The sequence below is a fragment of the Amblyraja radiata genome, chromosome 41 (genome assembly GCF_010909765.2).
Source record: "Amblyraja radiata isolate CabotCenter1 chromosome 41, sAmbRad1.1.pri, whole genome shotgun sequence".
Lineage (NCBI taxonomy): Eukaryota > Metazoa > Chordata > Chondrichthyes > Rajiformes > Rajidae > Amblyraja > Amblyraja radiata.
Window position 1 is genome coordinate 2,900,332 of NC_045996.1, and position 14,730 is coordinate 2,915,061.

The window sequence follows — 14,730 nt, forward strand, 5'->3', positions numbered from 1 at the left end:
CATCTGGAGCAAAAGGATGGGTGTCAATGGCTCCCATCCTTTAGCTCGAGAGATGCTGCCTGAATTTCTCAGTTCCTCCAGCACTTTTGTCTATGTTTGCTAAATGTCTGCATCTGCAGTTCCTTTCTAAAGCGATTCAAGGATAAAGAGCAGATAAAAATAGAGAGAAATTGAAAGTGTCTACAGCTAAGTACACCTGGCAGGAGGTTGCCAGGGAGAACCCTGTAAAAGCATTAATGCCCACACTTTAGGGTTACATCTGCAGTATGCTTCTGTGGGTTGATGGAAAATCATCTGGAGTATGGACTTTAAATAACCTAGCACATGTAGCAGCGTGCAGCAAATTGTGAGGTGCGGCAGACATCAGCAGTAGCAGCCTGGAAGATTCTGGACATTACAGAGTCATGGCCCTTTGGCCCAACTTGTCCATGCTGACCAAGACAGCATACTGGGCTAGTCCCATTTGCCTTCATTTGGTTACATCCCCTTAAACCCTTCCTCTCCATATATCTGTGCAATGCCTTGTGAAAGTATTAATTGTATCTGTTTCTATAGCTTCCTTGGGCAGCTCATTCCAGATATGGACCACTTTCTTTGTGAAAAACATTGCCACTGTGGTCCCTCTTAAATCTCTCAGTTGAAACGAATGCCTTCTACCCAGGGAAAAATCTTATCCATGCCCTTCATGTTTTTGTACACTTCAACAAGGACAGTTTTCGACACTCCCAGCATATCCAGAATTAATCGATAACTCAAGTCTGCAAGTACCGGTAACATCCTGGTGGATTTGTTCTACACCCTTTCCAACTTAATGCTATCCTTCCTGTAGCTGAACAACCAGACCTGCACACAGTACTGCCAGTGCGGTCTCACCAACAGCTGTATCATGATGTCTCAACGTTTGGACATTGCCATCCCAAAGAAGGCAAGCATGCCAAACAAAGGTCTGCCAAAAAGTGCCAAAGACCTTCTTCATCTCACTCCCCACCTGACTGGCCACTTTCAGGGAACTATGCATCTGAACGCCTCGATATCTTTGTTCTACCGCACTCTCCAGGTCTCTACAGTTACTGTGTAAATCTTTCCCTCATTTGGAATACCAAAATCACAGTTATCAGAGTTAAATTTCTTTTTCCCATTGCTTGACCCACCTTCCCAATTGATATAGATCGTGTGGTGAACTTAGTTATCCTTCATTAAGGGCCTGTCCCACTTGGCCGTCATTCACACGCCATTTACGCGACCTGCTAGCGTGTGGGTAGCGTGGGACAGGTGCATGGAGCGGTGTGGAGGAGTGTGGAGTGGCGTGGAGGAGTGTGGACTTCGTCCTGCACGAAATCTTCGCGCGCCACCGGCTTGTCGCGTAACTGACGGCCAAAGCAGCAGCAGAAGCAGGCAAACGATCACCGAGCTCGGCCTGGGGCTCACGGCCATTGCGGATCCGGATCCGCACCCACTCCTACTCCCAGAGCGGGGCCAAGACGGTCGCGCGCGTCATCATGCGTCTGCACAGCCGTCTGGAGCGCGTGACGTCATTTGAAGATACACACAACATGCTGGAGTAACTCAGCGGGACCGGCAGCATCTCTGGAGAGAAGCAATGGGTGACGTTTCGGGCCGAGACCCTTCTTCAGACTGAAGAAGAGTCTCGACCCGAAACATCATCCATTCCTTCACTCCAGAGATGCTGCCGGTCCCGCTGAGTTACTCCTGCATTTTGTGTCTATCTTCAAATGACGTCACGCGCTCCAGACGGCTGTGCGGACGCATGACGCACGCGACCGTCGCGCGTCACTCACTACCGGCCTGTCGTGTAAATGACGGCCAAGTGGGACAGGCCTTTTACTGTGCACTATGCAATCAATTGTAATGTCATTTGCAAGGTTGCTAATAATGGTCACCACATTGTCAGCCAAGTCATTAATGTACATAACAAATAACAGTGGATCCAGCACTGACCCTGCAGTGCACACACATTCACTATTCACAAGAGTAATGTGTCTGAAATTCCAATCACCCCTGGATGAACACAATTCTTCCACAAATCACCTCTACACCCCATACTCATTACCTTAAATCTGCAGCCCAGAGTTTTAGCATATTTGCTCTGGGGAAAAGCATCTTACTATTTATGGTCATCATAATTTTAACAGTCACAGTCATCTAACAACCCTTAAACCTTAAGGAGGTATTACCTACAGGTTGGACCGACTTGGATTATTTACTCTGGAATGCCTGAAGTTGTGGGGAGACCTGATAGAAGTAGATAAAATTATGGGAGGCATAATAGGGTAGATAGTCAGAACCCATTTCCCAGGATGGAAAAATCAAATACTGGAGGGTGTAGCTTTTACGTGAAAAGGGCAAAGCTTTAAGGAGATGTGTGGGGCAAGTTTTATTATTGCAGAGGGTAGTGGTGGCCTGGAACACATTACCGGGGATGCTGGTGGACAGATATGACAGTGGTATTTAAGAGACTTTGGAAAAACACATGGATATGCAGAGAATGGATAATATGAATTGTGTGCATGAGGATAATGGTTGGTATTGGCATCATGTCCAGCACAAACATTGTGGGCCGAAGGGCCTGTTCCTGTGCTGTACTGTTCTATGTTCAAGCCAATTTTGAACTGTATAACAACATTGGTTTGAAGTTGACCCAAGGAACTTCTAAGTCCTGAAATGTGAATCATAATTGTTGCACCTGTAAAGTCTCCATATTGATATTGCTAAACATAGTGTAACCAATTAGCTTTACACAAACAATTAAACAAAACTTGTGCTTATTTTACTGTGATTGAAAATGTCATAGGGTCATGTGATAGAAGCAGAATTAAGCCATTCAGCCCATCAAGACTACTCCGCCATTTAATCTTGGCTGATCTATATCTGCCTCCTAACACTATTCTCTTGTGTTTTCTCCATAACCCCTGACAGATAAATGTTTCATACCTGTACATTATTTTTTTTTAAAGCATTTTGATCATATAATCTAACCTTTGGCTTGTAGTTCCAGCTTCTTCTTCCGACCCCATGTGTTGTGGTAGTTTTCAGCAAGTTGCTCTGCCATTGACTACAAAATACAAGAGTGCATTTTGGGGCAATTAACAAAGACTAACGTGTTAAAGAGTGGATGTGAGCCATTTTGACCAAAGATGCTATAGACCACTCGACGAAAAAGATGTAGTACGGTCATGGACAGATTCATGAGTAATTTTCGGCCCCATTTCCGTAACCGGCTTCCGTCTCCACACCAAAGATCCCACAGCGGAGCAAAGGTACTAGTGTGGAGACGGAAGCCGGTTACGGAAACATCCTCGTAAAAATAAAAGTTATTTGGTAAAAATCTTCTCCTCATTTTCAGAATTATAGTTTATTAACACAAACTGTCCCCCCGCAACATTGATTACACTGCAAGAGGGATACCGAAAGTCTGGTTGGGTTACTGAAATGGATGAAAAAAAGACCCACGTTCTGCTCCGTTGTGTACTACAAGTCAGCCCATTGCATTTAGCAGGAGTGGTCTATCTTGCTCCGCTATAGGATCTTTGATTTTGACAACATCTGCAAATATTTAAGCAGTCTCTGAGAAAGACTTTGAAAAGGAAAAGAGTAAAGAATGTATACTGAAACCTGAACCACGAGAGGTCAGAGAGCTCCTTAAAACAATGCATAGTTTTACATTATATATCACTGTGAATAATCATCATTATTAAACTTCAACAATATGATAACCAAACATATCTGAGCACCATTTTATACTAATTTGTACGTGGATAATTTAGCTCAGCCTCGTCAGCCAAGCGACAGCAAGTCTCTTGACTCTGCCACGCATTGTGAAACAAACTTTAAACAACTTAGAGCAAATTCTTCAAAACCTGGGAGGCAAGTGATATGGTAGAGGTAGCCACAGCTCCTGAATTGGGACAAAAATAGATACAAAATGCTTAAGTAACTCAGCAGTATTCCTGGAGAACATGGATAGGTGATGTTTCAGATCAGAGCCCTTCTCAAGACTGATTATAGAGGGACAAGAAAGAAAGCTGGGATAGAGAAGCAGCAGGACAGAGCATCACTTGTAATAGGTGAGCATATGGATGAAAAGGGAGGTGTGAGCTCGAGAGGATAAAGAGTTTGAATTGTTAACCTCAGGTTGTGAATTGTGTAACCATTGGAAACAGATAAGTGGAGGGGGAAGAAGGGGGAAACAGGTCAGGTCAGCCAGGTTTCAGTGCAATTGTGGGGTGGGGGGCGGGGACCATGAATTGGCACCATTATTTCCAGACTGCAGTTAATACAATTAAATGCAATTTTTAACAAGGCGTCTGGAACCAGTAAAAATGACAGCTTCTGAGCAGATAAAAAGTGAACCAGTTACATGTTGCAAAAGAGAAATTAAAAAGCAGAAACAAGCTAGGGCTCCGTACCTGCAACTCACGAGACAAAGTCATGTTCAACAGTTCGGGTGGCTGCGGATTGTAACCATGACTAGGATCATAGACAACCTGCAAAAGTAATTAATAAAGGGTAAAAACGTAATCTAAAAAAACTACTGACAGCATTGTGAAACAACAATCCTATGGAAACCTATTAATTTAAAGATTCTCACCAACCTCCTTTGACACCTGCCTCTTCTTCCAAGTCCAAGGCATAACTATGGGCACCCGCATGGGCCCCAACATTGCCTGCCTCTTTATCAGGCACATTGAACAATCCCTGTTCCAGGCGTACACTGGCCCTATACCAAACTCTATTTCAGGAGCCTGAAATCTGCAACACCCAGGTTCAGGAACAGCCTCTTTCTCACACCCATCAGACTATTAAACACAAATTCAAACAAACTCTGAACTATAACAGCCTAGTGCACTTTTATCTGTTTATTAATGTGTGTGTGTATATATATTCTATGGTATATGGACACTGATCTGATCTGTTTTTATGCCTACAATATTCTGTTGTGTTGCAGCAAGCAAGAATTTCATTGCCCTATCTGGGACACATGACAATAAACTCTCTTGACTTGACAGTTACATTGATGACTCCATTGGTGCTACCTCCTGCACCCATGTGGAACTCATGGACTTCATCAACTTCACCACCAATCCTGCACTCAAATTTACTTGGACCATCTCTGACATCTCCCTCCCCTTTCTTGATCTCCCATCTCCATCACAACAAATAGACTACAGACTGACGTCTATTACAAACCCACTGACTCCCACAACTATCTCGACTACACTTCTTCCCACTCTGCATCCTGCAAAGACACTATCCCCTACTCCCAATTCCTCAGTCTACGCCACATCTGCACCGAAGATGAGGTGTTCCATACTAGAACATCCGAGATGTAATCATTGTTTAGGGAACGGGGGTTCCCCTCTCCCATCATAAATGAGGCCCACACTCATGTCTCCTCGGTACCATGCAGCTCCGCCCTTGCTCCCCCTCCCCCTAATCGCAACTGAGACAGAGTCCCCCTTGTTTTTACCTACCACTCTGTCAGCCGTCGCATACAACACATACAGTGACCTCCATAATGTTTTGGGACAAAGACCCATCATTTATCTATTTGCCTCTGCACTTCACAATTTGAGATTTGTAATAGAAGAAATCACATGTGGTTAAAGTGCACATTGTCAGATTTTAATAAAGGCCATTTTTATACATTTTGGTTTCACCATGTAGAAATTACAGCTGTGTTTATACATAGTCCCCCCATTTCAGGGCACCATAATGTTTGGGACACATGGCTTCACCAGCATTTGTAATATCTCAGGTATGTTTAATTGTCTCCTTAATGCAGGTATAAGAGAACTCTCAGCACCTCGTCTTTCCTCCAGTCTTTCCATCACCTTTGGAAACTTTTATTGCTGTTTATCAACGAGGACCAAAGTTGTGCCAATGAAAGTCAACAAAGCCTTATGAGACTGAGAAACAAGAATAAAACTGTTAGAAACATCAGGCAAACCTTAGACTTACCAAAATCAACTACTTGGAACATTATTAAGAAGACAGAGAGCACTGGTGAGCTTACTAATCACAAAGGGACTGGCAGGCCAAGGAAGACCTGCACAGCTGACGACAGAAGAATTTTCTCTATAACAAAGAATAATCCACAAACACTTGTCGGACAGATCAGAAACACTCTTCAGGAGGCAGGTGTGGATTTGTCAATGACCACTGTCTGCAGAAGACTTCATGAACAGAAATACAGAGGCTACACTGCAAGGTGCAAACCACTGGTTAACCACAAAAATAGTAAGATTAAACGAGAATTTACCAGTTTGAAGTTTGATCTGTATTTTATGAGGAGTTACGATGAGGGATTACGTGAAGAACCCGCTCAGTGCGCAGGCGCGGCATACTTCCAAGCAGCGGTGTGGAATCACAGATAGACACAAGTATTTGAAGTAAACATAGTAAAGAAAAAGAGACATCAATTTATCAGTTTGATCCATATAATGAGGGTGGGAGCGGAGGGCACGTAATCCCTCATCGTAACTCCTCATAAAATACAGATCAAACTTCAAACTGGTAAGTTCTCGTTTAATCTTACTATTTTACTTTGGAGTCACGTGAGTGACTACGTGAAGATTTCAAAGCTCTGTGATTTCAAACCGTGTAACAGTTTTATTCACTCACTGCTGAAGTTCTTGAGGGAGGAAGTGTTATCGTAATTACCCAATGACTCTGTTTTTCAAGAAACAAAAAAAGGTATTTATTAACAATAACAAAATAAATTGCTCCCCCGGGCTTAAATTAAATATTTGCAGCTTCTAATATCTTTGCTGCAAATAAATCAGGTTTCATCAACGGTTTATTGTAAAATGTTCTGAATGTTGATTCCCTCGACCATCCTGCTGTATTCAGAATGAGGTCAATAGGTACATCCATTCTTGCTGCCGTTGATGTGGACGCTGCCCTAGTGGAATGAGATTTAAAGGTATTAATATCTATCCCGGCAGCTTTCAGTACCTGTTTTAGCCATCTTGAGATGGTTTGGCTTGTTACCCGGCCATGAGGTTTTTTGTGGCTGACCCATAAGGCTTGTTCACTCCCTCTGATGTTGTGGGTTGTGTCTATATACTGTAGTAGATGGGTCACCACACACAATCGTGGCTCTGGTGGGTAGGCCCGGAATACCACTAGTGGATTGGATGTTCCTGGCCTGCTTTGTTTCACCAGACCTTGTAGAATGAATGTGATCTGATCTGGGGTTGTCACCATGTTGTCCAGTCTCAATTTGTGTAGTGACTGGACCCTCTGAGCGGATACGAGTGCCAACAGCATGAGCGTCTTCAGTGTTGATTGCTCGAGGCTGAGGGATCTAGCTGGTGGCCATTCCCTGAGGTATGTCAGGACGACACTGATGTCCCAAATATGGGTATACCTGGGCTTGGGGGGCTTAATATTATAAATGCCCCTCATAAGTTTTACCACCAGTGGATGGGATCCCATTGCCTGATGTCCTGCTGGTTTGAGGTAAGCAGAAAGAGCACTACGTGCTGTGTTGATGGCACTGTAGCTGATCCCTTCATGATGGTGTAGATAAGCTAGGAACTCCAATACGTTGGTTACTGTGGCTGTTTCATATGTTGTCCCTGTTTCCTGGCAGTACTTTTCCCATTTTTTGATGCTGGTTAAGTACTGCCTTTTGGTGGATGTTCGAAGGGATGCTGACATGGTGGTGATGGTTTGTTCGGACAATCCCAGGTCCAGGTAAGGTCTGTTCAGAACCTGCAACCCAGGAGTTTAATGTCTTCATGGCATGGGTGGCTTATGCCTGATACTGGGTGAGTTAATAGTCCTGGATCACTGGGAAACACCATAGGTGATTCTACCACCATGTCATGTAGTACTGGGAACCATGGCTGTGTAGGCCAGTCGGGCACAATCAAAATACCAGAAGCAGAGTCCATCTGTATTTTGCGAAGTACCCGACTGATGAGGCAGAAGGGGGGAAAGGCATAGAAAAAGAACTTTCCCCAATCCAGCGTGAAGGCATCTACCGCTGCTGCCTCTGGGTCTGGTTCCCAAGCGACATACATAAGTAACTGGTGATTTAGTCTTGATGCAAATAAATCGATATCTGGCGTTCCATATTGCTTGATAACTTTAGCAAATACTTTAGGGTTTAACATCCATTCGATGTTGTCATTGAATTTGCGTGACCTGGTGTCTGCCACTGTGTTTAGCTTACCTGGTAGATAGGTAGCTGAAAGCCAAATATGTCTTTCGACACACCATTGCCAAATCATATTGACCAATTTGTCGCATGATAAAGATTTTATGCCGCCCATATGGTTAATATAAGCCACCACCGTAGTATTATCAATTTGTAACCGAACATGCAAGTGCTGCATATTGGATGCATATGCTTTTAAACCATAAAAGGCGCCCAACATTTCTAAATAGTTAATGCCCAGTGTAGATAGTAATGATGACTCTGGGTTAGTCCATCTACCACATGTGCTGGATATGGAGTTAGTTGCTCCCCAGCCTTGAGCACTGGCATCTGTCTGAAGAACTAAAGTAGGGTTAGTGATGATAATAGGACTAAAACTATGTCAAACATTTTGTGTCCACCACTGTAGCTCTGATATTGCTTCCGTGGGTAATATCATGACACGATCATAGTGACCTCTATGTCGTTTTAGTGCCTGTACCTTTGCTCTTTGTAAATTTTGATAGTGCAAAGGTCCCAATTGTGTAGCCGGAAATGCTGCTACCATTTTACCAATCACTGTTGCTACTTGTCGAATAGTTGGTCTTTTGTTGACCATTAAATTATTGCATGATTGTGCTAATCCAATCATTTTCTCCCTTGGCAGGGTAACAGTCATATGGTCTGAGTTAATTGTGAAACCCAGGTAGTCCATGATAGTGGATGGATTTAACTTAGATTTGTCTGGATGTAGGACGAACCCTAGAGTATCAAGGAGCTGTTTTGTAGCTGAAACTGCTGCCACAGCCAGTTCCAGTGTTTTCCCCACTATGAGGATATCATCCAAATATGCCATGACAATATGTTTTTGTTTTCTTAGTATTGCCATGGCTGGCTTCAATATTTTTGTGAATAATCTTGGGGCTGAAGTGAGCCCATAAGGCAATGCTTTGTACTGCCACAGCTGCCCAATCCAGATAAATTTTAGGTATCTGCTATGATCCTTGTGTATGGGTATTAGATAGTAAGCATCTTTGAGATCAATGCTTGCCATGTAGTATCATTTGGAAATCAGTTGTCTAGCAGTAACAAATGTTTCCATTTTGAAATGTATATACTTAACAAACTTGTTTAGTGATGTTAAGTCAATGATGTTGCGACATCCACCATCTTTTTTGGTTTTGGTGAATATATTGGATACAAATTCCAAGGGTTCATGTTTGGTCTTTTCTATGACCCCCTTTGTGATAAGTCTCACCAGTTCAGCTTGTCCCTCCTGTTGCTCTTTGACGGAGGGAGAAAATATCCTTTGGGGCCAATGTTGAACTGGCGGCGTTTTTTCTGATATAAACTGAATTTTATATCCACTAATGCTGTTGAGTATATACTTGTCACTCGTGACCATACCCCATGCTTCTTTAAACAAGTGTAATCTCCCCCCTGTTAGTAAAGCACCCTTATTTTCTATATGCTGGTAGGAACCAGACCCACCTACCTCCATGGTTATTGGCGATTCTGTTTCTTAATTTTCCTGAAGGTTCTGTTCTGACGTGCTGGCGATGTTGGGGGGAGGCGCATTTTCCAGGGGGTCCGCTGTGGGCCCTGACCTAAAAAATATCTTTGGGGATAATGTGCGGACCCCAAGCGTTCACCAGTCCCATATTTCGGACGTCGACTGGTGGATGCCGTGGGGTGCTGCCGCTTGGGTATCGGAGGTCTTGGTTTGCTCGTCCCGGGGCCTGCCCTCATTAGGCCGAAGGTTTTTGATGCTTCCTCCATCTCCTTCAGTTTTTTATTGAGATCTTTCTCAAATAGCAGCGCGTCCGTCTCCGCAGCTGGGGCTTTACACAAGCCAGCAAATTTGGGATTGAGGGCAGGTCTTATGTTTTCCCTCCGGAGATTGTTGATCTCAAATTGTGTGGTACACATTAATGCCAGCACATCCTGCTGGCAGGTATCCATCTCCGTGGTCTCCACGGAACGAGCAAAGGCTGTGATGGCCGACGTCAGGAGCCTTAGGATCCGCTGTAGCTTGAGTTCTTGGGTACGGATGTGTGATCCCACATGCCCCCAGATTTGGCTGTTGACACTTTTTACTTTGAGGGCCTCACAGTTTTCTGGTGCTGTGTGTTGTTCCAGCACCTCAGCGAGCACCTTTTCCAGTAATGGTTTATTGGATAGATGGTTGATGCTGGCCGCCATTCTTGGTTCCAGCGGTGCTCCAGCCCGTGGGGTTGCTACAAAGCGGTCCACCACACCCAACAGCTCTTCCGGTTCCTGCACCCCTGGCATACTCCCGAATTTGTCCGCCTGCCCCTGTTCCAGACCAGCCCAGCCCTGGTCACCAATGCTAGCCTCCAGTAATGAGGGGACAGAGGGCAGTGCACAAGACACTGTGGAGGAAGTACCTGTCCTTCCTCCCCGGGAGCGCTCTTGCTGCGTGTCCCGGTGGAGCATCTGCTCCAGGAGCTGCTGAATGCAGCTCAGGCGGCTGTCTCTCCTCCGCTTTGGTGGAGACATGTCCCCCTCCGACGAATCGGAGATGACCGACCGGTTGGACTTCCTGGCCGCTTTCCCAGTCCGCCGTGCAGGCTTTGGCGAGACTGGGCTTGGCTCGGTCTCGGGGATAGCGAAACGCTCTGAGAGCGACGCTGCCGCCGGTTGCTGCCCCGCTGGAATGGAACGCTCCTCTGGTGGAGTTGAAGCGGGGGCAGTTCTCTTTGAGAGTTTTCTGTGTTGTGTCGACATTCTGAAAGGCAAACACAACTCCAACTCTCCTTCGTTATTCCACACGCACCGTATACTTACCTGACGGTCCGTTTTAAAGTGCAGCTGGAGAGCCTGACTCCAGCTGCCGCCGCTGTTGCACTGCTGGCATAATGCCGCGCCTGCGCACTGAGCGGGTTCTTCACGTAGTCACTCACGTGACTCCGAAGTAAAATAGGATGGCCAGGTTACAGTTTGCCAAGAATTACTTAAAAGAGCAACCACAGTTCTGGAAAAAGGTCTTGTGGACAGATGAGATGAAGATTAACTTATATCAGAGTGATGGCAAGAGGTAGGTATGGAGGAGACAAGGAACTGCCCAAGATCCAAAGCCTACCACCTCATCTGTGAAACACGGAGGTGGGGGTGTTATGGGCTGGGCAAGTATGGCTGCTGAAGGTACTGGCTCACTTATCTTCATTGATGATACAACTGCTGATGGTTGCATAATGAATTCTTAAGTGTATAGACACATCCTATCTGCTCAAGTTCAAACAAATGCCTTTAAACTCATCGGCGGTTCATTCTACAGCAAGACAATGATCCCAAACATACTGCTAAAGCAACAAAGGAGTTTTTCAAAACTAAAATATGGTCAATTCTTAAGTGACCAAATCAATCACCCGATCTGAACCCAATTTTATATGCTGAAGAGAAAACTGAAGGGGACTAGCCCCCAAAACAAGCATAATCTAAAGATGGCTGCACTGTAGGCCTGGCAGAGCATCACCAGACAAGACACCCAGCAACTGGCGATGTCCATGAATCGCAGACTTCAAGCAGTCATTGCATGCAAAGGATTTACAACAATATACTAAACATGACTACTTTCATTTATATGACATCGTTGTGTCCCAAACATTACGGTGCCCTGAAATGGGTGGGGACTATATATAAAAACTGCTGTAATTTCTACATGGTGAAACCAAAATGTATAAAAATTGCCTTTATTAAAATCTGACAATGTGCACTTTAACCACGTGATTTTTTTTTTCTATTACAAATCTCAAATTGTGGAGTACAGAGGCAAATAAATAAATGATGGGTCTTTGTCCCAAACATTATGGAGGGCACTGTAATCCTCCGAAATTTCTGTCACCTCCAACGGGATCCCACATTGCACTGGACAGGTGCTCCAGGAAGGAGCTGCACGTCACAAAATTGAAACACGCCGTGTGCCAGAGACAAAGCGACAGCAAGGAGAGAGAGAAGAGGGCTCGACGACTACCAACTACCGCCAGTCTCCACTGCACACATTGCACCAAGGTGTATGGATCGTGGATCGGCCTCTGCAGACCCACAAGTAGACGACCCTATGGAGAGGAGAGGACAGCCATACTCGTTTCGAGTGACCGCCGATGATGATGATATTCTATATCACATATTCGCCAATGGAGTTGACGAATTTTGTTCAGGTAATATTGACGGTGTTTATTCAGTGCTGATGACGTACCTACTGTAGATTTCCCATATAATCGAAGCATAAAGTTTCACTGCTGTTTTGTTGAACAGGAGTTTGATGCATAGTTTGAACATAGAACAATATAGCATAAGAAAATTCAATTTTAATCAAGACATTTACGCCAACCATGAACCCAATTCAAACTAACCCCATCTGCTTGCATATGGACTATATCCTTCCATTCCCTGCTTCTTCACACAACTACTTAAATCATTCTTAAACTTTGGTAGCTTATTTGATACTTTCAAGAGAGAGCTAGATAGGGCTCTTAAAAATAGCGGAGTCAGGGGATATGGGGAGAAGGCAGGAACGGGGTACTGATTGTGGATGATCAGCCATGATCACATTGAATGGCGGTGCAGGCTCAAAGGGCCGAATGGTCTACTCCTGCACCTATTGTACAGGGAGGAAGTAAAACAACTAGTGGACTGGTGCGGCAAAAATAATCTAGAACTAAATGTCGACAAAACGAAGGAGATGGTTGTCGACTTCAGGTGGGCGCAACCAAAGCATACACCCCTCAACATCAGTGGCACTACAGTGGAGCGAGTGGAGAGCATAAAGTTCCTCGGTGTGCAAATTACAGACAGTCTCACCTGGTCCAGGAACACCACTGGGACCGTCAAACGGGCCCATCAGCGACTGCACTTCCTGAGGAAACTAAAACAGGCCTCACTCCCCACCAACATCCTCAGGACTTTCTACAGGGGTACGGTGGAGTCTGTACTCACGTACTGCATAAATACGTGGTGCTCCACTTGCAACTGCTCGGACAGGAAGGCTCTGCAGAGGGTAGTGAGGGGAGCAGAGAGGATCATTGGCGTCTCCCTACCCTCGGTACAAGAACTGTTCCAGAGCCGCTGTCTGAAAAAAGCTCAGAGAATTGCTAAGGACAAACTGCACCCCCTCCACATACACCTGGATCTCCTGCCATCAGGCAAGAGATATCGAAGCATCAAAGCCCGGACCACAAGACTGCTAAACAGTGCCTTACCACAGGCTGTGAGGCTGCTAAACAGTCACTCTGTACTCACAGTCACTTGATTCTGCGGCTGGCACGGACACTTTAATAACTGGCACTGGCCACTTTAATAACTGGCACTGGCCACTCAAATCAGCTGCCCCGGACATTTTTATGATTGGGTTATTGTATTTTAACATTGTGTTTTACCTGCTTTTAACTATTTATACTGTTCCATCAGGGACTGGATTGTTTTTAGTGTTATTATGGGTGAAATGTTTTAAATTTCATGTGCGATTCTCCGCTATTCCCTGGGAAACGTCTTTTCATTTTGCACTGTACACTGTTGCTTGCAAGATGACAATAAAGGTTGATTGATTGATTGATATTGTCTATTGTCTAACATTCTCTAATGCAGGAAACAATTAGGTGAACTTCCTCTGCACCCTCTTCACACCCCTTCCTTCATGTTATGTGATGATCAGAACTGCACACAATACTCCAAATGTAGCCTAACTCACATTTTATACAACTGTAACATGGCTGCCTGACTTTTATACTCTACACCCACATTTTTGAAACCAGGCAAGTGGTATGCATTCTTCGCCACTCCATCAACTCTTTATGGAGCTGAGGACTTGTACTCTGGACATCCATGCGGCCAAGAGTCATACGAGGAGCCAGGCACAAGGCAAGGGCCGGGACCAAACGTTGGCGAGGGGACGGGGCAGAGTGTTGGTGAGGTGCGGTGTGGGAGCAAGCAAGGACCAGGTGTGGAGAGGGGGGGTGGGGCATGGGGGAGAGGTGAAATGAGCTTGGGGCAGGTCGGGGGCTCAGCATGGGTGGAGGTCGTGCAACAGTGATTATGTGCCAAGTATGGCCAAAGTCTCCCCGTTGGATTGCAACCTTGTCGTGATCGGGGAGCTTGTGTGTCTCAGTGACCCCTAGAGCTATGCCAGCGGGAGATTTGTCTCCTGTTAGAGTCTCCCATGCTGGACAGGTCGAAGGGTAGAGGCGAGACAAAGAGCGATCCACTGGTCCTCCAGGTTGGAAGTTAAGCACGGGCTAACAACCCTGCCTAGTAAAACAAATATGTTACGGAAACAGCAACTGAAGGAATCAACATTACTGGGCGTGATGGACTTCCAGGGCTATTGACTGATGCTAGGATGAATGTACCAGACAGCATCCCAAGAATTGCCCTGCACTGGAAGGGGAAAGGAAAAGAGGGAGACCCAAAACCACCTAGCGTCGAACTGTAGAGGAGGAAATGAAAACAATGGATCTGACCTGGGGTAGTGTGCAGAAGCTGGCCCAGAACAGACAGGAGTGGAGGACCTTCATTGCTGCCCTACATGCCAGGAAGCATAATAGGCA

General features: G+C 45.2%; 1 protein-coding gene across 7 annotated transcripts in view; it reads right to left on the bottom strand.

Moving 5' to 3' along the window:
• The window catches only part of ryr1 (ryanodine receptor 1), a 604,017-nt gene that overhangs the window by 235,982 nt on the left and 353,305 nt on the right, over positions 1–14,730 (bottom strand). For all 7 annotated transcript variants that reach the window (XM_033014584.1, XM_033014582.1, XM_033014581.1 and 4 more), the window contains 2 exons: positions 4,428–4,505; positions 2,998–3,073 (listed from right to left, as the gene is read on the bottom strand). In XM_033014584.1, the coding sequence (XP_032870475.1) occupies positions 2,998–3,073; positions 4,428–4,505 (154 nt within the window). The remainder of the gene's footprint in view (positions 1–2,997; positions 3,074–4,427; positions 4,506–14,730) is intronic.